At 36.9% G+C, this 26,412-nt stretch overlaps 1 protein-coding gene across 1 annotated transcript; it reads right to left on the bottom strand.

Moving 5' to 3' along the window:
• Positions 1–710: 710 nt before the first annotated feature.
• Hmgn5 (high mobility group nucleosome binding domain 5) lies at positions 711–11,252 on the bottom strand. The gene is made up of 7 exons (XM_013024976.1): positions 11,090–11,252; positions 9,269–9,298; positions 7,457–7,486; positions 7,261–7,314; positions 3,082–3,222; positions 1,910–2,606; positions 711–811 (listed from the first exon to the last, which is right to left on the bottom strand). The coding sequence occupies exons 1-7, from the start codon at positions 11,102–11,104 to the stop codon at positions 711–713; spliced, it is 1,068 nt and encodes a 355-aa protein (XP_012880430.1). The 5' UTR covers positions 11,105–11,252.
• Positions 11,253–26,412: the final 15,160 nt, after the last annotated feature.

Raw genomic sequence — 26,412 nt, 5'->3', positions numbered from 1 at the left:
GTGATAGAGTGTTAGCCTTGAGCACAAAGAGGCTCAGGACAGCACTCAAGTACTGAGTTCAAGCCCCAGAACCAACAAACAAAGGAAATTAAAGGCAAAAATAAAATAAATTCCTTAAAGTTAATGCCAAAATTACAATCCAATTAACAAAGGGGCAAAATATTTAAATAAACATTTCTCTGAAGATATATCAGTGGCCTATGGAAAGGACAATAAAAATCATGTGGTTTTTGTCGCCCACAAATCATCTTACTGAGATGAATATAATAAAAGGCAAGTGTTGACAAAGATAGAAAAAATTAATATCTCCATACATTGCTAATGAAGATACAAAATGCTGAACCCACTTTAGAAATCAGTCTGCAAATTTCTTAAAGTTGAAACACAAGCTGGGCACCAGTGGCTCACACTTCTAATCCATACTACTCAGGAGGCTGTGCTCTGGGAATCATGGTTCAAAGCTAGTCTTGGTAGGAAAGTTTGTGGTTCAAATGGTAGACAGCTAGTCTTAAGCAAATGCTCACAGAGAGTACTGAAGTCCTCAGTTCAAGCCTCCAAACTGGCACAAAATTGTAAGTTGAAATTGCTATAAATAAATTGCTGTAAGATCTAATAAATCAATCACATATACTTGGGAGAAAGCAAAATACATACACAATAACTTGTACATAGATGTTCATACTAGATTCACAACTGACATGATATGTCTATCAAGATAAAAATGTATTATAATTGAATGGCATATTATTCAGCTGTAGCAAGGAATGAAGTAATGACATGGTATACCATTCATTGACCTGAAATGACTGTGCTAAATTAAACAAGCCAAACACAAATGATCATACACTATATGGCCTCATTTATGGATACTATCCCAAAGTAACAATTCAATTTCCTGGAAACAGAGACCATTACTAAGAGACAGAGCAGGTTTGGTGGAAAATAGGAAGGCACTATTAATTGGTATTCTCTTTTGGGAGTAATAAACATTCTCTGGAATTAAACACTGATGATGGTTGTATACCATGATGAATATACTCAAAACCCCTAAAACATTTAGAATGGTTTTATGTTAACTATACCTCAATAAAATCAATTTGAAATGTTTTTGTGAATATCACAAAAATTAATGTTCCATTAACTCTAGTTTGGGATGTAACAAATCACAACCATCTGTGAAGAGTCTTTTTATTAAGATAAATCCAGTAATTTTACACATACACATATCATTGAAACTGCCCTTTTCAAATAAACATTTGCACTTCTTTGAAAAATGAAATTACAACTTTATACTTTCCGCAACTACCAACAAAGTTATACTTGGGAAAGGTGATTCTAATTCTTAGCATTACATGAAAATAGTCCACCTTCTTTACAAAAGCCACCTAGAGAACCACAAGAAGGCTGAATGAAACTTTCTTTTGGAATCTCTCTACTTTGTGAAATTATTCTCTATATAGGAATAAAATTAAAAAAGGAAGATTTAGCGCATAACTTATAGAAAAGGAATTCACTGACAAAGATGAAAGCATCTCTTATGCATCCACTACAACCATCAGAAGTTTTATAAAGATGTCAAGTTAGGCATTTTGTGACTAATGATCTGTATAACAATGTTTCAAAATTAAATGATACTAAAGAAAAAGCAGCATTTATAAAATATTTGATAAAAATATTTATCTCTATTAACATTAAAACATGAAGGTATGTTATCAAATTATGAAATTATATAGGGCAGCTTAAACAATACTCTGAGATTTGTCTTCATTTTCAGCTTCTTTTCCAACTTCAGGTTTGTTTTGAACTTCCTTTTCATCTCCTTCATCTTCCTTATCATCTTCCTCTTTCTCATCTTCTTTTTCTTTTTCTTCTTCCTTCTGTTTTCCACTTTCTTTCTCACTTTCACCTTCATTTTCCTTTCTGTCTTCCTCTTCTTGTTCATTTTTCTTTTCTTTATCTCCTTCATCATTTCCATTTCCATCCTTTCCTTCATCTACATTACTTTCCCCATCTCCATCCTTCCCCTCATCTCCTTTATCTTCATCTCCATCCTTTTCCCCATAACCATCTTCTCCATCCTCATCCTTTGCCTCATCAATGTCCTCTCCTCCATCTCCATCTTCTTCCCCATTACCATCCTTTTCTCCATCTCCATATTTTACCCCATCATCGTCCACTTCAACTGCATCCTTTTCTTCATCACCATCTTCTTCTTCATCTCCATCCTTTTCCTCATCACTGTCTTCTTTTCCATCTCCATCCTTTCCCTCATCTCCACCCTCTTTTTCTCTGTCTCCATACTTACTTCCATCTCTACCATTTCCTCCAGACTCTTTTCTACCATCTTGTTTCTCTTTTGCATCTCCACCTTCTTTATCATCTCCCTTCTGTTTCAGTTTTTCTACCTTTTCCCCAGATTCTTCCTCATCTCCATAACTATCCTTGTTTACATCTTCCTTCTTGTCTTCTTTGTCCCCTTTTCCATCTTGTGGTTTATCTTGTTTATTTTGATCTTTTTCATTTTCTTTCTTTTCTCCTTCCACTTCTTCAATATTTTCATTTTTTTCTACTTTGATTTCTTCAGCTCCTTTTTCAGCAACAGGTCGCTAGGTGTATAAAGGGGAAAACCCAAAATTATAAAATTAGTAATTTAGAATTATTTCTCCCACATTTTTATCAGATTGAATCTATTTCAATGGAAGAACAATATTTCTTTTACCAGAAAGTAAATTGCTCCTAGATAGATCACAACATGAGCAAAATGTGCTAATAACTAAAATTAAAACTGTCTCCATACAAATAGCTATAGATATTTGCAGCAATAAATTCAGTACAGTTTATTCATATAAAGGATTTCCATTACAAAAATAAGGAAGCACAAAGTAAATACTTAAAGGATGACATAGAGTTAATCTGTTTCAGCATATTTTAAATTCATTTTTTCTCCTTAGATACTATTACACAATAGAACCTCTTTGTTTAATGTTTCTTAATTTTTAAACTAAAATGCAAGTAAGATTTTTTTCATTGTGCCCATTCTTAAGCTTTCAAGTGGATCAATTTGTTAACATGGTATGATACCTCAATAATTTTGGCTTCTCCGTTCTCAGAATTTTCTGTGTTGGGTGCTTCCTTGGCAAATTCTTCTTGATCGCTTTCAGACATCATTCTGGTATTTGTATTAGTGTTTTCTTCCATCTCATCATTTTTAGTCATCATTTTCTGTCCAGCAACACAAAATATAATAAAAACAAATACACAATTAAGCTATTATATTATTTGGCCACAATTACTTTGCAGGCTTTCTATAATTTAAGGAACTCTGATATCTGCATATAAACTGAATGTCAACAAAATTAACAAATAACGTGTGTGTGTGTGTGTGTGTGTGTGTGTGTGTGTGTGTGTGTGTGTGTGTATGCTAGTGTGGAGATTGTACTCAGGCCCTGTCCCTGTTCCTTTTTGCTCAAGGCTAGCTATCTACTACTTAATACATAGCTCCACTTTCTGATGTTTGGTGGTTAATTGGAAATAAGAGTCTCTTGAACTTTCTTGCCTAGGCTGGCTTAGGACTAAGATCTTCAACCCTGAGTCTGAGTTAGCTAGGATTACAGGCATGAGCCACCAGCACATGGCTGCAGTTTTTATTGTAAACCTAAAGCAGCATTACAAATTTATAATGTCCTCAATGTAAATAAAAGAAATCTGTTTCTTTGGCAAATTTAATATATTTTCAGACAATATTCTTGGATAAAGAGACCATTAAGTATGTGAAATTGTATTTTAAATAATTTAATTTATATATTTTACATAATTCTTATTATTATCTCAGCATTGTTTTCAAAATGTGACAGAATTATTCTGAAGTTCATCAGGAAGAACAAACCAAATATGTAATGTAAAAGAAGACTAATAGTGTCATTATATCAGATAATAAAACACATTGTAATACAGTAACAAGAATAGATAATATGCATTATACACTTGTTATATACTAGGCACTATTTTAAGCAAATTGCATTAACTTCTCTGATCCTTACAAACAGTACGAGGTTGGGTTGGTGGGAGGAGTTGGGGAAGTGGGGAAGGAAGTGATGATAGGGGGAAAATAAAGGAGGAGGTAACAATGCTCACTATATACTCATTACCCTATTCATGTAACTGTAACACCTCTGTACAAAATTTTTACAATAAAAAACAAATAGTATGGGGTATGTATGTTTATTCCTATTTTAGACATAAAGTCAGAATTAGGTAGATGACAGATAAATTAATGGAACAGAACAAGTAGCCTGAGAACAGACATATGTATGCATGAATGTGTGTGTGTGTGTGTGTGTATGTGTGTGTGTGTGTGTGTGTGTGTGTGTGTGTGTAAATCATACTCTAACCAATTAGAACACAAAAGTCAGTGGGTAAGGGTTAAGTCATGATACTAGTTCATTTGTTCTTCAAACCTGCTCTCATTAAAACAATTATATTGCTGGGTACCAGTGATTCATGTCTATAATCCTAGCTACTCAAAAGGCTGAGATCTGGAAGATCTCTGTTCAATGCCAGCCCATGCAGAAAAGTTGAAGAGACTCCATCTCTGATTAACCAACAAAAAGCCAGGCTGAAGACTGAGACCTTGAGTTCAAACTCTAGTATTTCCCTCATCCAATGCAATCATGTTGGGATTGTTTGTTTTAAATACACAACCTGAAGTTGTACCACCGAAGTTACAGATTTTGACAGCTCTGGGCTAAGGCTTGAGTTCCTGTAATTTCATTCAGCTCCAGCAATTCTGATGCTCTGGGAGTTTTACTTGTAATTAGCATATTCAATGCATTTTAAAATGCCTTTTTTGCTACCAATTCTTAACTTGTGTACTAGTAGAAAGACCATTGTGTTAAGGGACCAGAAAACCTTTGCTTGAATTCTGAATCTGCCACATATATATTATCTTGATCAGAATCTTAAAGTTTGATGCTGTGTTTTCTTATGTAAAAAGAGATTAATACCCCCTATTTCACAGGGAGGCAAATGACAAATGAATGTGAAATTGAGTTAGAACTTGTAAAGTGCAATATAAATACAAGTTATTGCTCTCCTAACAAATAAGAAACTGAAAAAGTGCATGTGTGTGCGTGTGCATGTGCGTGTGTGTGCACATGCACACGCACACATGCACACACGCCAGTCATGGGGCTTGAACTCCCTTGGGAGCTATCTCTAGTATTTTATCACTTGAGCCACAGCTCCACTTCCAGCTAATTTTTTGGTGGTTAATTGGAGATGAGAGTCATATGGACATTCCTGCCTTAGCTGGGTTTGAACCATGGTCCTCTGTTCTTAGCCTACAAAATAGCTAGGATTACAGGCATGAGTCACCACCACTCAGGCTTAAATCACTTTTAGTATTGTATCTACAACTATATTCTCTGTGTGTGTGTGTCTCTCTCTCTCTCAGAACTGAGGTTGAACTCAGAGCTTTATCACTGAGCTATAACCCTAGCCCTATATTTGCTGTTTTAATAACTCATAAATTGAGTGTCTAAGTTCAGAGAATTAGTGTGCCAGAAAAGTAACATAAAGAAAAATAAAAAAAAATTGGTAGTGCTAGGGTTTGAATTGTGGGTGTCATGTTTGTTAGGCCAGTTATTTTTTTTAATATTGTCTTGAGTTTTTGCCTGGGGCCAGCCTTGGACCATCCCCCTATTTATGTATTCCACATGGCTTGGATTACAGGTGCATGCCACTACACCTAGTGTGTTGGTGATTGTGTTTATAGCCTGGGCTCACCTGGAACCTCAGCCTTCTTAATCTCAACCTTTTGAATTTTACAAGCATTCAGCATCACACTTGGCCTTGAAAATTTCTTTATGTATATTTTTGTTTACACATTTTATTATTATGGTTTGTTTATATGATATCCTTACAACTGTAAAACACTATCAATATATCAGTTTACTGATTAATAACAGGAAAAAGAAATAAAAAGTTTCCTTTCTGTTGTCATTTGTTAGTAATGGTTCCATGATCACTAAAACTTCACTTACCAGGATTATAGCCATTTTTGCAAGTACAAAAATAATGGAATTAGGTTATTTCAAATGTATATCAGTCTTAACCTTTTATGACTTTTGGACTTTAATCCTTAAAATCTCTAAATAAGCTATACAGCTGTTGGTCAAACCTGAGATCCTAGCTACCTGAGAGGCTGAGAACAAGAGACTCAAAGTTTCAGACCATTGTGAACAACACTGTAATCTCAAGCTATGTGGTAGGCTGAGAATGATAGGGTCACAGTTCCAGTTCATATAAAAAAATTCACAAAATTCTGTCCTCATGAATGGAGGATGTGGTGGTGCATACTTGTAATCCCAGAAATGTCAGGAAGCCTAAAGTTCATGACTCAGGCCCTCACCTGATCAGGAAACAAAACCTTATTCTAGAAAAACAATCCTTAGGTATAAAACAATACGTACTTAATACTTAGGTCATTTCTGTTTCTATATGACTTTATCTACATCAGAGCACTGAAGTTTATATAAAATCAATTGTGTCCATTTAAAAATAATATATAGGGGCTGGCATGTAGCTTAGTGTCGAAGTGCTTGCCTCATAAGTGCAATGTCTTGGGTTCAATCCCCAATACCAAAAAAGAAAAGACAAAAAAAATGTAAAGTTACTTTGTAAATTGTAAGCTCTTATCAAGTGTTAGTTATCTAGGATTATTACAAAACATTACTTAGTTACAGAAATTTATACACTTCCTTTTATCAACAATATTTTTACTGTGAATATGTCAAAAATAAATTCACTTTTCCTTTTGTGCTGATACTGGAGCTTAAACATATAACCTGGGTACTGTCCCTTAACTTCATGGGGCTCTCTAGCAGTTGAGTCGAAGCTGAAATTCTGGCTTTTTTGCTGGTTGATTGGAAATATAAGTCTCAAAGACTTTCCTGCCCAGTCTTGTTTTGAATCATGATCCTCAGATCTCAGCTAGAACTACATGCTTAAACCACTAATGCCTGCTAATGGTAAAGATATTTAATGAGTCCATTTTTTGGCTCTACCCCCAAAAGACACTAAATATAATGTGTAATTACAAAACAGGAAAAAACACTGCCCAACCAAAAGATTTTCATGTGCTCTACACTACAGTATAATATTCTAATAATTGTACAAATGATAAATGATCAGCTCCATGCATTTACAAAATTATTTTGAAGAAAAGCAATTTTATTTTAACCTTAAAATTTGAATATTTACCCTTAGAGAAGATGTTCTTTTAGGTTTCGGTTCTGGTATATCAGGCACAGGCAACTGCATCATGGAAAAAGAAAAATATATAATTTAAAAGGAGTCCTTAGTGTGAAAGATTTCAATCTTGTTATTTATTTTGTTCTATTAGTCAAGATTCTGTAAATTTTAAAATTAGATTGCATAACAAAAAAAGACTACTTACAGCAGAAAGTCTAGCTGATCTTCTCTTTGGCTGCAAGTAAAGGAAAAAATAATCAGTTAAGAGATTAGAGACATAAAAAGCTACAATGATTTTTATTATGGTGAAAAGATTTGGTGTAACACTACAAATATAATGTTACTAAAGAAGCAATTGTGCTGGGAAAGAGTAAGGGAAGAGGTGACATTATTCCAGAAGAAATGTACTTTGTCTAACTTAGGCAACTGTAACTCCTCTGTACATCACCTTTATAATAACAATAAAAAACTTAAAAAGAAGCATTTGTAAATTTAGGTAGACAATATCCTAATAAAAGTAAAGTTTTCCATTTTCCTATCTTGTGAACCCTTTATAAGTGAAAGGGGAAAATTCCCAAATAAAGCTACAGTTTCTAGGCTCAACTAATACAATGGCTATCACAAAGCACAAAGCAATGTATTTTATTTTATTTTTTTTTGGGGGGGGTCCGGTCGTGGGGCCTGGGCACTGTCCCTCAGCTCTTTAGCTCAAGGCTAGTGTTCTACCACTTGAGCCACAGTGCCACTTCCGGCTTTTTTCTTTTTGCTTATGTGGTACTAAGGAATCGAACCCAGGGCCTCAGGCATACAAGGCGAGTGCTCTACCACTGAGCTACCTTCCCAGCCCCAAAGCAATTATTTTAAAATGAAAATATAGCTCCATCTTTCCAAAAGCAAAGTGATTTTTATGCTTAAGAAAAGACTTTCCACAGAAGTGGAGCTGTGGCTCGAGTGGTGGAGCACCAGCCTTGAGTGAAATAACTCAGAGACAGTGCCCAAGTCCTGAGTTCAAGCCCCAGTATTAGGATGCGCGTGCACGCACACACACACACACACAAAAGTTGTGCTCCAGATCTTAGGTCTTAACCAGTACAATAAAGGCCTAAGTTCCAAGAAGTTTGCAGTTCTGGAGACTGTGTGTGTGTGTGTGTGTGTGTGTGTGTGTGTGTGTGTGTGTGTAAAGAGAGAGACTGGTGTATACATGTATATAGTATATATATTATATATGTATACATATTTATGTGCATATGTGTGTACATATTCATATATACATATATATATATAGAGAGAGAGAGAGAGAGAGAGAGAAAGAGAGAGAGAGCCACAGCTCCAGTTCTAATTTTTTGGTGGTTAATTGGTGATATGAGTCTCCGGTACTTTCCTGTTCAGTCTGGCTTTGAAACTGTAATCCTCCTATCTCAGCTTCCTGAGCTAGGAATAGAGGTGTGAGCCACCAGTGCCTGGCCATATAATTTTGAAGAGCTCACTGGAATACCATAGTGATGATTTCATGGTACAAACATACCATCTATTTTGCCCTGTTATATAGGTAGGGGTGTGTGTGTGTGTGTGTGTGTGTGTGTGTTTATGTTTGATGCTGGTACTGGTGTGTGTGTGTGTGTGTGTATGTGTGTGTGTGTGTTTATGTTTGATGCTGGTACTGGGGTGTGTGTGTGTGTGTGTGTGTGTGTGTGTGTGTGTGTGTGTGTGTGTGTATGTTTGATGCTGGTACTGGAGCTTGAACTAAGGGCCCCAGTGCTTTCACTGAACCTTTTTGCTCAAGTGTAGAGCTTGTCCACTTGAGCCACAGAGCTCCACTTCTGGTACTTTGGTGGTTAATTAGAGCTAAGTGTCTCACAGACTTTCCTGCCCTAGCTGGTTTTGAACCAAGATTCTCATATCTCAGTCTCCTGCACGGTTAGGGTTACAGGTGTGAGCCACCAGCCCAGTCTGTTAGGTGTTTTGAAGTCTCTCAAAATGAGTGCATTTTGGACAAATTTAAAAACTGAACACTTACCTCTTTCTTCATATCATCTTGACCTGCAGCCTATACAGAGGAGGAGAAAACAACAAAACAAAAACGACACACATAAGAAATAAGAACATCAGTATAAGCATATGGATCAGAGAATATTGCCTATGGATTATGGTTGTAATGTAGACGCTTATTTTCCTGGGTTCCTGCTCAAGCAGCCACATGTTTCCCCAACACACATCCCCTCCAGGTATGTTACATTCTTCTGTCTACTAAAGCACAAAGGTTCATGTTCTAATATGTAATTGCTAGCTCCAGGCAGTTGCCTAAAAAATTGATATGAAATTTTATCTTTTTGTTCAAAGAACATCTTGTGAAAAGAACACAGTTCATTCTGAAGCCCACCTGCAGTGTTAAAACCATAATGGGGGTGAAGGCCGGTCAAATGAAAGCGGAAGTTCATGCAATTTCCCAGTCTCTCTTGCCTTGTTTTATTACGAAATTGTACTTATTTGTCCTTCTGTTTTGATTTTGGAGTATTCCCTTGCATAAATTCTGCATACAAAACAATTTCCTCCACAATGCTATGAGCAAAGGGAGAGAACTTCTTTGTTACAAAGTCAATGCTTTTATTCGGAAAAGCTAGCTGCGGATTTTAAAACTTCCCGCCGCTTCTACCTTGCACAAGGTTGCTGTCAACTCGGAAAATAGAAAGATCCATTGTATAAGCCTGGGAAAGCAAAGTGAGAACTTCAGGGAGGGAGATGGTGATTCGAAACAACTGCTTTCTGTATCTGAGTAGTCTTAGCTCAGAATTATCAATCGATTGCGCGACTCATACAGCACCAGAGCACCGGGGAATCTCAGCCTTAGAAGTAAGGATAAACAGGAACAATATAAAACAAGTCAGAGTGTTTTATATTACCAGTGTTTTATAATTTTACCAAGCACCCAAACAGTGTTGATTTCAATTATTCGGCACTCAGGAAAGAAACGAACAAAAAAGCCCCCATAGAACCCCGTAGAGTTAACTTATTTCTTTCTTACGTGTGAAGCTAGGAATTGGAACGGGAAGGTTTGCAGAAGATCTGTAGCCCTTGAATATTTCAGACCATTTCTGCATGTCAAAAGTGAACAAGTCCCACAGTGTTCCAACATCTGCAATAGTTTATCCGACACAGCTTTAATCGCCATTCCACCTTTAACTAGAGAGCTAGGAGCGTGCCAGGTCTTCCAACCCCAAAGTTTCTCATTACAACAGTGAATCTCTCCCTTCTCTTGGACAGTTTGAAGTCTGCGCCGCCTAATGGCACAGGATTACCATTGCATAGCCATCTGGCATGACAAGAAGTGGAGGAGGGAAGGGAGGAAAAAAAAGGAAAAAGAAAATGGGAAGAACAAAGGCAAATGCGGGAGAAAGCCGTGGCTTTTCGATCCCTCAAACGGGACGGTTCCCCGAAAGAAGCAGGCGGCCGAGGAGGAAACCGGTGCCTCGAAGTGTGGCTGGGAGAAGTGTTCTCCAATAGGGTGAGCGGAGGAAGGGGGGTGGGGTAGGAAGCGACAGCAAGCGCTATGGCTGTTTGTAATTCAGCATGGAGACACCTCTCAGGCGATTCTTTCCCTTAAACAAAACACACCAAAAGTGAACTACCAGTTGCATGGGAGGCCATCCTAAACCTTAAACCGACTCCTCTTCCCCTTTCCTTTCTCTTCCATTCAACACATCACAAAAATCAAACTAGAAGACAAAAATGTCCCCTCTTGATATATAGATATACACATACACATATATATTAAAATCTCTGCCTTCGAAAATATGTATTTCAGCAGCTAATCTACCTTCTATCTTCTCATTTCACTTACCTTTCTTTTGGGCATTGTTGCAGCTCCCTATAGGAGATCGTAATAGCAAGAAAAAAAAAAAGGCGAAAGCAGCCACTGCCTGGCGCCTCCGAGAGCAACTGAGTTTTCAATGAACTAATTGCAGCACGACCTGTACTCGCCTTCAAAAAAAAAAAAAATCTCTCGTTATTGGCAACATTAAACACGCCAAGACGCAACCAAACTACGTGAATGGTTAGCAGGAGTGCGAGCCAGATTGGAGTGACAGGCTGTCAAGCCAATAAGAGGAAGTGGCCGATCTCGGGGGCGTGGCCCGCGAACTTGCCCAAAGACCTGGTAAAACTGGCGGCATTGGCTGTTGGTTGGGTTCGCGTGAGGATTTAGTAGATTCACCGTGCTAAAATGTAACTGGCAGAAAATCCAGAGTGGTTTTGATTTTTTTTCGCTTCTCTGTTGTAATGGCAGGCGAAAAGCAACTAAATGTCCAAATCCCTCACCTTTTCCTCTTCGCGGGGGTGGGGGTGGGGAGTGGAGTGATTTTGAGATCTGCTTGAGTCTGGTTGCCAGTTGGTCTCCGTCACTTTTAAGAGGGTAGGAATAAAGTAACAGGAGCACTCTTTCACCGAATGGAACCGAGTGGAAATGCTTCTCAGGCCCTTGGAACTTCCCGCCAAAGTACAATTGCCCGGGTTTCTAAGGTTGCCAAAAACTGCGCGCCTCCCGCAGGTGCAGAGTAGAAACAAATCTGGGAACTGGGAGAGCCAGAGGCATCTGAACGCTGGGATATGTCTGGGTTAAAATCCCATTTTCCCACTTGGAGGGACTTCAATAGGACCATGAAGGAAATTTGTAATGCCAGGAGGTCTATTCAGGGTAAAAACATTGACAAAGTGGGGTTTCCATGCAAAGGGGAGGGTTAATGAGACAGACTTAGGAAGGTGTTAAACTTCATGTGTTTTAGAACTAGGAGCACAGGCTAGCACAGGGTTATCCAGACACTCACCTCCGAATGAAACTTAAGGTTTTGTCAAAAACGAAGGCTCTGGATGCAGGTGGTTCACACCTGTAACTACTCAAGAGGCTGATATTTCAGTATCACAGTTCAAAGCCAGCTGAGGCAGCCAAGTCTATGATTCTTATTTCCAATCAACCAGCAAAAAGCTGGAGGTGGAGCTGTGGCTCAAATGGTAGAGTGGAGAAAAATAAAACCTAAGGGAGGGCTGGGAAGGTGGCTCAGTGGTGCTTGCCTTGCATGCATGAGGCCCTGGGTTCGATTCCTCAGCACCATATAAGCAGAAAAGGCCGGAAGTGGTGCTGTGGCTCAAGCAGTAGAGCTCTTGAAGAGCTGAGGGACAGCACCCAGGCCCAGAGTTCAGGCCCCACAACTGACAAAAAAAAAAAAAACACCTAAGGGATGGCACCAAGGCCCTGAGTCCAAGCCCCAGAACGGACACAAAACAAAACAAATAAACTTCAAACAAATAAAAGCCCCACAAAGTTTTGTGTGATGCAAATCATGTAGCTACCTTTATTTAAAATTTGGATGTTATTTCATAATGGACTTTTTGTTTTGTTATTAAGCTATTTCATTAAAATGTGAATCTTTATCACTGAGTTTGGAGTGATGTCCTTAAATTTTTGTCTAAGAAGGTTATTTCCTTACTCTCAGACAAGATAGGTAGCTTTTTACTCTAAGAAACGTATATAGCTGCCTTTCCAATGTCAGCTCCTGAGACCTAAAACTTCTGAAGATGATGTGCTAAAGGAAAAACACAGCACTTGGGAAGAACTGTGGCTACAATGGAGTACTCAGGATTCTGCAGTCCTTTTGGAATTGCTCTTTGTTTAGGTGTTATACAGGAAGGGCAAATTGCATTTAAATAACTGCAACACTCAATGTTTAGTCAAAAACAAAAGTAACTTTCAAACAGTTAAAAATTCCACTTATATTTCTGTGTTAAAAAATTGAATTAGCTGGGGCATCAGTGGCTCTAGCTACTCAGGAGGCTGAGATTTGAAGATCCTGGTTAAAAGCCAGCACTGTCAGGAGCATCTCTGAGACGCTTATCTCAAATTAACTACCAAAAAGGCAAAAGTGGAGCTGTGGATCAAGCAGTTGAGTGCTATCCTTGATCAAAAGAAGCTTAGGGACAGCACCCAGGCCCAGAGTTTAAGCCCCAGGACCAGCAAAAATAAATAACTACATAAATAAATTATATATATACACATATATATGTATATATACATACATATATATGTATATATATATATATAAAATCAGTTTAAAAGGCAAATAGTAGCCAGGCTGATGCCTGTAATCCCAGCCCTGTAGAAGTTGAGGAATGTAGGTGGATACCCCTCCATGTTCTTAGAGCCTCTTCTACCATTATAGCAAAAGTGTTGGATAAACCTAGGTATATTTCAACCATTTTAAATTACAAGAGTTGGAAAATAAGGTTTAAATAAAGTTCAGTATTTAAGGATGACATCATATAGATACAGAGAAAACTAGAAAAATGGAAAATGTGTCAGCATTATAATGCATTCACTCAACAAATTCTAATTTTGCAATGTTTTGTGAGCTTGATTTTTGTTGCTGTACAATAGCTTATGAAAATGCAAACCCCTGTGGCATATAAAGTTGCATTATACATTTTCTTCCCTGAAGGAATTATTTCTTTGTGGGATTGAGCAAACAGATACATTCCTATTTACAAATCAAGATTGTTGTTATATAAATGGTACAGACTGTGTTCAATGATAGAACAGAAGGGAAAGATCTTTTAGAACCAAGGTAAATTGCACAAAGCTTTTGTTGAGGAGATGCGGTTTGACTTGGCTCCAAACTATTGAGTACAACGTTATAGCAAATGTAGAGCCAGACAAAGTTTCTACTTGTTCAGAGAACAGAATACCAATTGACAGTAGATTGAAACAAATCACGGTGATGTGCTTTGGTTGATAACTAAATGTGTAGAGCAGTAAACTCTAAAATTCTGCAAGTTTGTTAGGAATTTTCATTTTTGTTAGTTGTTCTGCATTTTAACCTGTTGCTCTTCTGATTTACATGTTCTCAAATTGCAAACATAGTCATTCATGAATGCATAAGATAAAACTCTATTTGTGGAACGTTCTTCCATTTTTTCTAACCAATTATCACTTGGTGTATGCTCTTTGCTATTACTATATTTTTACCTCTGCACTGTCCTCATTCTCTTAAATTGTCACTTACCAAATGTTTTGATCCTAATGCCTAATAATTTTAACAAAAGCCTTCTCCAATAATTTCAGCCCAATAAAAATTCTTCCAGTGACATGTAAGCCTAGCTACTCAGGAGGCTGAGATCTCAGGATCTTGGTTCAAAGCCAGCCCAGTCAGGAAAATCTGTGAGATTCATCTCCAATTAGACACTATAGAGCCAAAAGCAGAGCTGTGACTCAAGTGGTAGAGCACTAGCCTTGAACAAACAAACTCAGATACATCACCCAGGCCCTGAGTTCAAAGCTCAAGGCACACACTAAAACATTCTTTCCTCTATACTATAGAATGTAGATCATTATAATACCAAATCTTAATTTTCATGCCAAATTTAGATGGTTATAAAATTTAGATTCTACCACCATATGACAATAGCAAGCTTGATTTTTTATTTACTTTTATTTGGTGCAAAGACTGGGGTTTGAACTCAGGCATAGGCCCTGTACCTTAGCTTTTTCAACCAAGGCTGGAACTCTACCACTTGATTAAAAACTCCACTTTGGCTTTTGACTAGTTAATTGGAAATAAGAATCTTATGGACTTTTCTGTCATGGTTGACTTCAAGCCTCCTGTGTAGAAAGAATTACAGATATGAGCCAACAGTGCTTGGATTTTTTTTCTTCTTTTCTTCTTCAATCATGCATTCCTACTTCTTTATCCAGGCTCAAACTTGTATATAATTATTTTTCTTTCCTACATATTTTACCATATCACATTCTACATACCTTGAGTAAAATTAACTCCTTTTACAATTTTTTGAAATTGATAAATTATTTCAGAATAAGTATTTTTGCAGGAAACTTTACTTTTTTGTTGGTTGTGGGGCTTGAACTCAGGGCCTAGGCACTGTCCTTGAGCTCTTTTGCTCAAGGCTACTTCTTTACCACTTCGTGTCACAGCTTCACTTCTGGTTTTCTGTGGTTAATGGAAGATAAGTGTCTCACAGGCTTTCCTGCCCAGGTTGGCTTTGAACCACGATCCTCAGATCTCAGCCTCCTGAGAAGTTGGGATTATAAACTTGAGTCATCAACCCTGGCATGGAACTTTACTCTTTACTGAATCCTTTTTTCTAAAATTATACTTGCTTATTTCTCTTTTGTAATTAATTTGTGAATACCTATGAATGTTGATTTCCTAGCAATTTTCATTTCCTCTGGCTACTAGGCATGCGTAACATAATTGTCAAAATTTAGAGGCTCTGAAGCATGTCCATGCAGCAACCAGTGGGAAATGATGCAGAAAGTTGTAAAATGTTTCAGATGAAAGTCATCAGCATTAAAATGTTTGAAAGAATCCAAAATGAAGTATTAAGGTTATGTTTTATGACAAAAAGATCTTAGTCAAGAATCAAAATTATTTTCAAATGTTCTGTGTACTTGTAGTTTTAAATTATGTATGATGTGTTATCAAAAGTATTCTAGACACTACTTTGTATGCATCAAGATTTCAAAAGTACCCATTAATACTAATAGATTCTTTTTTCACTAATATCTTTCATTTTGTCCCTACTATTATTATTTTTTTTTTGGTCTGGTCATGGGACCTGAACTCTGGGCCTGGGCACTGTCCCTGAGCTCTTCAGCTCAAGGCTAGCACTCTACCACTTGAGCTACAGTGCCACTTCCAGCTTTTTTCTTATGTGGTGCTGAGGAATCGAACCCAGGGCCTCAGGCATGCAAGGCAAGCACTCTACCACTGAGCCACCTTCCCAGCCCTTGTCCCTACTATTATTACTATTACTATTCCCATTATAGTTCCCAAAATGAAGTTATTTAGAAACTGTTTAATGGCATTAGCGGCAAATAATATTGTAAGACTTATGATATATAATCAAACTGTATTGTTGGTTGGTATTTCAGATGGCAAAGTAAGAGTATCATTAGTTAAATAAATTTCTGGGCTTGTCCATAATTTATATGAGGAATTTATTTAGTCTGATGACATTTAGCTGAGACTGATTTTTTTTTGTGCCAGTACTAGAGCTTGAACTTAGTGCTTTACGTTTTTGCTTAGCTTTTTTGCTCAAGGTTAATGCTTTAACTACTTGAGCCACAATTCCACTTCCCTGAGTTTGATTCTTGAAAAATTATAAGGTTGAAGAACCAAAGCTTCCTATTTCATAAGTTTATTTATAGAAGCCTGGAGTAATAGAACACCTAATTTTGAGTGACCCTTGAAACAACATGTTTGGAATGTATGTTTCTAACAGTAAATATAAACTGGGGAAGCATTCTAGAAGCAAAAGAAACATATACATTCTGTTTGCCATTGCAAAATTTAAAACAATGCTATTTTTTAGACTCACAGCCATTTAAGCTTAGGGAGACTACTGGAGATTTTTTAGTTAAATACTCTTGTAATTACAAATGAGTAAATTCACTTAGTTAAAATTATTGTGCCAAGACCATCCACTAGAAATGAAGCAGCTTCTTTTACTCTAATACTTAAATTATTTTTGTTGTGATTTTAGCAATTACACAGATTAAACAAAAACTTAGTGATTATACATCATATTTGGTAAACGCAAATCCTACTTAATCTCACTAACTTTAAAACTCAAGGAGAAACATTCTGATTAGTGTCTGGATCCTTCTAACTATAACCTTGAGTTTGACTCAGCAAGTCATTTTTTAAGTATCTCAAGAAAGTAGGGTGGGGGAAATCCTTCAAGTATCTGAGTGCAAAAGAAACTGGAAAATTGGGGGGGGGGCCGCTGGTTTCAGATTTTTAATAGAAGGTAATCTGAGTGAATGTAGGTTTTAATCTTGAAATTGTCAAATACCTGACCACATTTTCCTTTTATATTTGCCAGTAAAGAGATTTTTTTTTGTCTTTTCTTTTTTGGTACTGGGGATCGAACCCAGGATGTTGCGCTTGCTAGGCAAGCGCTTTGCCACTGAGCTACATCCCAGCCCTTTTTTGGGGGGGGTCCGGACGTGGGGCCTGAACTCTGGGCCTGGGCGCTGTCCCTCAGCTCTTCAGCTCAAGGCTAGCGCTCTACCACTTGAGCTACAGTGCCACTCCGGTTTTTTTCTTTTTGCTTTATGTGGGGCTGAGGAATCGAACCCAGGGCCTCAGGCATGCAAGGCAAACGCTCTACCACTGAGCCACCTTCCCAGCCCCCAGTAAAGAGATTTTTTTTAAATGAAATTTCACATGTGCTTTCTCATTGGCCAGAAGTTATTTGAAGTTTCCCAACTTCCAGTAGGTGTCCTGATTTACTTGAAGGGCATTTCAATCTTTCTCACTAGACCTATAAAGGACTTCTGGATCCCTAAAATTTATTCATCTGCTCTGCTATTTTAAAAGTCTTTATTCTTAAATTACAAAATATTTTATATAATTAAGTTGCACAACGTATTTATGTATATACATATACATAAACATACACTGAAATAATTATTATAACATAGCAAATAAGCATATTATCACAAAAATAGTTCTATCGATGATAAGGGGACCAAAAATGTACCCTCTTTAACAATTTTTTTAGTAAATATACAAAATTCTACTTGTTAAAATTCATCTGAATGGAATAGAATTGAAAACCCAGAAATGACGGGGCTGGGAAGGTGGCTCAGTGGTAGAGCGCTTGCCTTGCATGCCTGAGGCCCTGAGTTCGATTCCTCAGCACCACATAAGCAAAAACAAAAAAGCCGGAAGTGGTGCTGTGGCTCAAGTGGTAGAGTGCTAGCCTTGAGCTGAAGAGCTGAGGGACAGTCCGCCCAGGCCCAGAGTTCAAGCCCCACGACAGGACCCCAAAAAGAGAAAACCCAGAAATGAATCCACAGACCTATAGCCACCTAATCTTTGATAAGGGAACCAAAAAAATAGAATGGAAGAAAGACACCCTCTTCAGTAAATGGTGCAGGCAAAATTGGTTAAACACCTGTAGAAAACTAAAGCTAGATTCTTATATATCACTCTGCACCAGAAACAACTCCAAATGAATCAAAGCAGACACCCTGAAAACATTACAGGAAGGAATAGGAGAAACACTAGGGCTCCTTGACACAGGCTGAAATTTTCTTAAGAAAGATTCAGAAACACAACACATGAAAGAAAGCTTGGACAAATGGGACTGCACTAAACTGCAGAGCTTCTGCATGGCAAAGGACATAGCTAGCAAGATCAATAGAAAGCCCATGGATTGGGAGAAGATCTTCACTAGCCATACAACAGATAAGGGCCTCATATCTAAAATATACTTGGAACTCAAAAAGAAAAATCCCCCAACAACAAATCCTTAAAGAAAAAATGTCTGATTAATAAGTGGACTAAAGACTTAGAGAATTCTCTGAAGAGGAAATAAGAATGGCCAATAGACACATGAAGAAATGCTCAACTTGTCTGGCCATTAAAGAAATGCAAATCAAAACAACATTGAGATTCCACCTCATCCCAGTTAGAATGGCTATAATCAAGAAATCTAATAACGACAGATGCTGGTGGGGATGTGGACAAAAGTGAACCCTATTGTAATGTTGGTGGGACTGTAAACTTGTTCTCAGGAAAGAAGCATGGAGGTTCCTCAAAGAGTCCACATAGAGCTCCCCGATGACCCAGAAATCCCACTTTTGGGCATTTACCCAAATGATCACAAACAAGGCCATACTAAAGCTTCCAGCACAACTATGTTTATTCCAGCATTATTCACCATAGCTAAGGTATGGAACCAACCCAAATGCCCCTCAGTAGATGAATGGATCAAGAAAATGTGATATATATAGATATATATAGATATATGTACACAATGGAATTCTATGCCTCCATCAGAAAGAATGACTGCCCCATTTGTTAAGAAATGGAAAGATGTGGGAAAATTATATTAAGTGAAGTAAGTCAGGCCCAAAGAAACAGAGGTCCCATGGTTTCCTTCATCTGTAATAACTAGTATATGTCTGGGACAAGCAGAAAAGGTCAAAAGCTATATACATATTACCATATAAGATGATGCTAAGGAAAATGAACTCCAAGATAGAGATACAAGAGGTTTTATCTTTGTTGCTGTTGTTTTTAATGTAGTTATAATGCAGTGTGTGTTTTTTTTGTTTCTTTTGTATGTTCTTCCCCCATAGTATAACCCGTTTTCACTGTATTTGGTTCTGGTGCCCCGCATCTTGTATATACAGTTTCTTAATTCAGAGAGGAGAAGGGAAGTAACAAAATTCTGAAATAAGGATACAGGTTGACCCATTGTAACAATGAGATATACAAGACACTATGTTGAAAATGAACTTTCCAACTTGGAGAGGGTGGAGTTGGGGAGGTGGGGAGGGGAAGGATGGTAGGGGAAAAACAAAGGAGCAAATGTACTCATTGCCTTACTCATGTAACTGTAACCCCTTTCTACATTATCTTTACAATAAAAATATATAAAAAATTCACCTGTATTTGGTATAGTAAATACATATATTTTGCATGAAATAAAAGACCTTTTAATTGTTCATATTTTTCTTGGGTTTTACCTACAGCCTTAACTTATAGAAGCATAGACCTTTGCCCATAGCTGATTAAATACTAAGATTTAGGTTCTAGTATGTGCGTGCACACACACACACGCAGATCCTGGAGCTTGAATTTAGAGAGCCTGGGCACTGTCCCTGAGCTTCCTTTTGCTCAGGCTAGCACTTTACCACTTGAACCACAGCTCCACTTATGCCTTTTTGGTAGTTAATTGGGGATAAGTGTCTCACAGACTTTCCTTCAAGGCCAACTTTGAACTGTAGCCCTCAGATCTCAGCCTCCTGAGTAACTAGGATTACAGGTGTGAGCTCTCAGTGCCTACTGATTGGAACACTTTTAAAAAGTTCTATGATAATGGTATATTCAGATGTATCTTGAATTTAAATCAATTATGCTTTGGCTTTAATGTTTAAAATTTTTAATGCTCTGGATTTTTAATGTGACTTAATGCTCCAGGTCTACTCTAGCTCCTTAGAAAGCTCACTTAAAAAATCACAGGGGGAGGGGGGAGGCTGGGAAGGGATGGGAAGGGTAAACAAAGGAGGAGGCTGCAATGCTTGGTAAGAAATGTACGCATTAACCTGCCCATGCAATTGTAACCCCTCTGTACAGTATGTTCACAAATAAAATAAAATTAAATTAAAAAAAATCACACAGTACATTATAAGTACATTAAAAACAACAGCAACAAAGATAAAACCTCACTAAGATAGAAAACAGAATTGATAAATGCCCCCAAGCTGCTTGTTTGAGACAACATCTCATTTTCAAGGGAAAATTGGTTTTTTAGCAAAGTCCAACTGTCTATCAATGAAAGTTGATTAGAAACAGTTACCCTCCACTGAAAAAGATAGTGGCAACTTCTCAAATACGTTGTATGTCTGAAACCAATGTTTTCACTAAGAAAAAAACTGTCCAATTTAGTACACTGATAGCATTTTAGTTAGAGACTAAAGTTAAATGCTGGACTTTGAAGACACTGATGACAAACTATTCTTTCACACTATGCTAGGATATTTATTTTCCATTTTCACTTTTTGATTTTCATGTATTAGGCCATTCTTTATCAAATCATCATATAGTAAGTCCTGTGTAACCATCCATATTGTTTTATTTTGTTATCTATTTCTTAAAAGCAGGGGCTATCATGTGAAGACTGTTTCAAATTAAACATGATTAAAATGAATAAGATAAAGTCAAAACTAGTTTTGTTTATTCCCCAAGGTATTGATATGAACACTGATGAGGCAATAAACCTTCTTATAATGGGGCCAGGTGTGGGCAGCTCAAATCTATAACCCTAACAACTCAGGAGGTTGAGATCTGAGGACCACAGTTCTAATCCAGCCCAGGCATAAAAGTCCACGAAACTCTTTTATCTCCAATTAACTCACTCACCAAAACAGCCAGGCGTGGCACTGGTGGCTCACACCTGTAATCCTAGCTACTCAGGAGGCTGAGATCTGAAGATCACCTTTCAAAGCCAGCCAGGGCAGGAAAGTCCGTGAGACTCATATCTCCAATAAACCACTCACAAAACTGGAGGTGGCACTGTGGCTCAAGTGGTAGAGTGCTAGCCTTGAGCTGAAGAAATGAGGGACAGCGCCCAGGCCCAGAATTCAAGTCCCATGACCGACAAAAATAAAAAGTCAGAAGTAGAGCTCTGGCTCAAGTAGTTGAGTGCAAGCTTTGAGCACAAAAAGCTCAGGGACAGCGTTCTGGTCCTGAGTTCAAATCCCCAAATAGGCACACACAAAATAATTTCTTGTATGGGAGAACTGACAATCTGAAATATGTATATAATGGGAAATGCTCAAATTGAGTACATAGCATCTTCACCTCTCGCAATATTTATCATGTCTTTGTGTTCATCCTACTATGTTATCTAATACTAGTGTTTGTTCCTTGTATCTACATATATGCTGATTGCAGTTATCCAACCTCTTTCTATACTCACTCCTCTCCTCAGCCTCTGGCAACCACTGTTCTACTTTACCTATTTGGTTCAACTATTTTTTAGCTATCACATATAAGTAAGATCATGTGGTCTTTGAGCTTTTTAGAGATGGATTTTTCCAGATAAGGATTTAAGTTTGTTTGAAATCTTATCAATTTTTCCTATGATTTGTGAATTGTGTTTACTTTTACAGGAACTTCTTTGTTCACACATCTTTGTAGGAATGTTTCACTTTTACCAGGCACTCATGATTCATGTTTGTAATCCTAGCTACTCAGGAGGCTAAGATCTAAGGATCACAGTTAAAAACCTGCCTGGGCAGAAAAATCCCTGCAAAATTCTTGACTCCAACTAACCACCAGAAAACCAAAAGTAGTGCTGTGGCTCAAAGTGGTAGAGTGCTAGCCTTGAGCTGAAAAACTCAGGGACAGTGCCGAGGTCCTGAGTTCAAGCCCTATGACCAAGCAAAAAAAAGAAAGAGATAAAAGTATGAAATGAAGAAAGAAAGAAAGGAAGAAGGAAGGAAGGAAGGAAGAAAGGAAGGAAGGAAGGGAGGGAGGGAGGGAGGGAAGAAGGAAGGAAGGAGAAAGAAAGAGAGAAGAGAGAGAGGCAGAGACAGAGAGAGAGAGAGAGAGAAAGAGAGAGAGAGAGAGAGAGAGGGAAATGTTTGATATTTTTGGAGACAGTTTCTTTCTATATAGCCCAGGCTAGTTCCAAGTGTTGGCATTATAGATATGCCCTATCACACCAAAGTAGTTTGACTTTTTATAGTTAAATATTTATTCTGTTTACTAGACACAATCCTTTAGAGAGTAGTGGAAATACATCTTTATTTTTTTCCAAAATATGAGTTAATATTTCATCATATAGTTTGTCATCCATATCTGAGGAAGTTGAGGCCTAGAGCAATGAAGCCACTTCCCTGAGATATCTAGGATGGTTATTACTAAAGCTAAAACTAGAAGTCAAGTCTACAACCTCAACTTGGAGTTTGTATATTTTTTAACAAAGTACACTGACTCATTGTCACCTCCTCTACTTAATTAAGTACTTTTCTGGCTTGACAGCATTGTGATTTACTTTAACCCAGTAGAAATTGGATGAAAAAGCTTTTTAATTATAAACAATTATCTGGTTGCCACCGGGAAAGTGTGAATTAGAAAATTGATTTATTTCCTTGTATTGGGAAGATCTATACTAGGAACTTTAGGCCAGCTGTGTTTTAGAGTGTTCCTTGGCATAAAATGGGAAGGTAATGCTATGCTGCTAGGGGTTTGGGTACCAATGACAGCAAGCTAAGAGGGGAAATCTGGGGTGCTTTATGTTTTTCTGTTACTTTAAGCCTTACCCAATCACTACAGGAAGATCATTAGTTAAGTATTTCCTAGGACTTTTTTTTCAGATTAAATTAATAACAATACCATCCACTTATCAGGGGATTACTATGTGCCTGTTAGTATATTAGATTCTAGAAGAATGGGCTCTGGTCCTTAGTTAACAGAGTTAATTGTCCAAATATAATTCAAACTTAGATCACTTTGAGTCCAGAGCCACTGCCCTTTTAATTATATTTGTTTTTAACCTTTATTTCTTTTTAGTAATTCTGCTTTTGAATCTTATTTTGGTAACCTGTTATTATTTTTTTTAATTCACCATGGAAAATTTTGCTAATGTAATTAATTTGAAAGAGAATTTATTATGTTTTGTTTCCTGTCTGGCAGTTTTAAATTTTCAGTTCTCCCTGGGACACAGTGCCATCTTGCCTCCAACTGAGAAATAGCTACTAGATCAATGCTTGTAGAATGTGATTATTCTGACCATAGTTGTAATTCACTTCCATTCATTCCAAGAGTATTCTTTCGGTACTTATGAAAATCTGGCCACTGTAGATACAATAATTTGATTCTGATTCTTAAAGACAGAATTATCTTGTAGATGTGAATGTGCTTTAAAAAAATCACAATATCATCTGGGCATCGGTGGCTCACGCCTGTAATCTTAGCTATTCAGGAGGCTGAGATCTGAGGATCGCAGTTCGAGGCTATCCCAGGCAGGAAACCATGAAATTCTTATCTCCAATAAACTACTAAAAAAAGAAAAAGCCAGAAGTGGTGCTATGGCTCAAATGATATAGCTCTAGCCTTAAGCAAAAGAAGCTCAGGGACAGCGCCCAGGCCCAGAGTTTAAGCTCCAGGACTGGAAAAAAATCACAGTATCATCTGAGATGTGATATCTAGAGACATATGCAAAATAGTATGGGAACTAGAGAAAGAGGCAACTACTATTGTCTGGAAATGGAGTCCAAAAAAAATCACACTAAAGAGATGAAATAAGAGCAGAGGCATTCCAAGTGGATGAAGTATTATTAATTACTTTCAAGCCAGCACAGAAAACTCTTAACTCCAATTAATCACCAAAAAGAGCCAGAGTGGGGTTATGATTCAAGAGGTAGAACTCTAACCTGTAGTAAAAGAAGCTGAAGGACAGCACTCAAACCCTGATTAAGCTCCAGCACTGGCATGCACATACACACACACCTAAAAATACTTCTTGCTCATCCTATGACAGTAACATTTGTTAAAACACTGCTTGGATGTGATAATTATTTATTTTTCATGATGTGTATGAAAACTTCTGTAAAACTCTCAACATTTTAGCAAAGTATCCTTCCAAATTATCATGTGGACCACTGGTGGTGGATGCCAATGTTTTGATAAGCATTGATAGAATCACTAACATTGTCCCCACAACACATTGCAACTGCCTCTGTGTGTGTGTGTGTGTGTGTGTGTAAGTCCCTGTCCATTTAAGATATATATTTGTCAGTCAATGGTAAATAGTTACCATTATTTTCTTCCTTGAGTGGGGCATTGCCTTGAGTACGGACAGGTACTCAAATTTCCTGTAAAGGAATTGTGCTCGTGTTAAGGAATGTTTGGCAAAAATGGAAAATACAGGTTGGAGTGTGGCTCAAGGGGTAGAGGGCCTAAATTCAAGGCCTTGATTTTAAACCTCTTGCAGTGAAAACAAACAAACAAAATGAAATGCAAATTATTAGGTACCATTTTAGGCAAGCAATAAAAGTATGGATCAGTTACAAAATTGACACACGTGGCCTACATAGTACTACATGTATGGCATATAAGTTCATGGACATATTAAAAGTTAAAACATCCTTTAATTTAGTATTACTGATTTCTGGGGTCAATTTATTTTCTGATTTCAATTGAAAATTTATCTACCAGTAGGTTTGTAATTTTAGTAAGTTTATTTCCATTATATATATAATATATATAATAAGTATATATATAATATATATAAGTGTGAAAATAATACTGTAATTCATGAATAACAAAAATGAATGAGACCATTAATTACAAATCTAGGAATAGATTTTGTCTGATGAACAAGAATAACACTAAAAAAGATAGTTTTATGCACATTATAAAATCTGTGTAATATAAACCTAGCAGTTGACTAAAAGATGAACTTTAATCTATTAGTATCCATACTACATGCTATACTGCTGTTTCCTAATTGTGTTATTGAACTCATTGATTACAGCCAATATAAGACTTTCAGAATGAGTTGGGACATGATCAGTTGATTTCATGTTGAACTGGAGTGTTATGATCAATTTTAGATTTAATATTTGGCTTTTGTAGTGATATGATTATAATTTATAACAACTGAATTCCAAATATCATTAAATTTATTTTCATTTTATTAAGCAGCTTTATTGAGCTATCATTTGTATACACCATATAATAAATTTTAAATGCACAATGCAGCGTTTTTGCACATTTATAGAGTTGTGCAACCATCACCACAATTAATTTTAGAACCACTTAAATTACCTTAAAAGAAATTCATTAGCCATTATTAGCTGTCACTCTCCTATTCTTTCCTGACTTCCTCCCCCAACAAATCTGCACATTCAAAACAATCTCCAAGTTCATGTGGAAATTAAAAATAGCCAAAGTAATCTTGTGAAATAAGTATAAAGTTGAAGGACTCAGAGTTAACAATTTCAAAACTCATTTGAAAAATACTAATTAGAACACTGGCATAAAAAAAGATATAAATGAACAGGATAGAATTGAGATTTCAAAAAGAAGCCATTACATTTATGGTTAACTGAACTTCAACAAGGGTGTAAAAAGAATTCAATAGAGAAAAGTTCAATAAATGGAAGTGGAAAGTGTGGATATTCACATGCAATGAATTAAATTGAATTAAGTTGAATGGCTTATTTACACCTTACACAAAAGTTAAATCAAAATGGGTGATCGGCCTAAATAAGAAAACTCTAAAAATAAAATATAGTAGTAAATCTTCATAAGGCAAATATTTTCTTAAACATGATACCAGGAGTATAGGCAATTCAAAATTAGACTTAATTAAATTGAAATATTGAATGCTGTTAATAGTATCTTCAATGAAATAAAAAGGTAATTCACAAAAGTATTTTTCAAGTTGTATATCCAATATGGGACTTTTATTTAGAAAATATAAAAAAGTTGTTAAAATTCAATAGCCCAAATTTGCAAATGGAGAAAAGGAAAAGGTCTGTCTGAAGTGACTTAAAAATTCCATTCCTAGTGGCTGGGAAGGTGGCTCAGTGGTAGAGCACTTGCCTTGCATGCTCGAGGCCCTGGGTTC

This window comes from Dipodomys ordii, unplaced genomic scaffold, assembly GCF_000151885.1.
Source record: "Dipodomys ordii isolate 6190 unplaced genomic scaffold, Dord_2.0 Scaffold80, whole genome shotgun sequence".
NCBI classification, from domain to species: domain Eukaryota; kingdom Metazoa; phylum Chordata; class Mammalia; order Rodentia; family Heteromyidae; genus Dipodomys; species Dipodomys ordii.
Note: the sequence above shows the minus strand (reverse complement) of the source record. Positions and strands in the feature narration are given on the sequence as shown.

Coding starts and splice junctions, on each gene's coding strand:
- Hmgn5 (XM_013024976.1), bottom strand. Junction 3,223..7,260: donor AAAGAACATCTTCTCTAAGG/GTAAATATTCAA, acceptor GTTGCTGGACAG/AAAATGATGACTAAAAATGA. Junction 812..1,909: donor GGAAGACAGAAAGGAAAATG/AAGGTGAAAGTG, acceptor TGTTTAATTTAG/CACAGTCATTTCAGGTCAAT.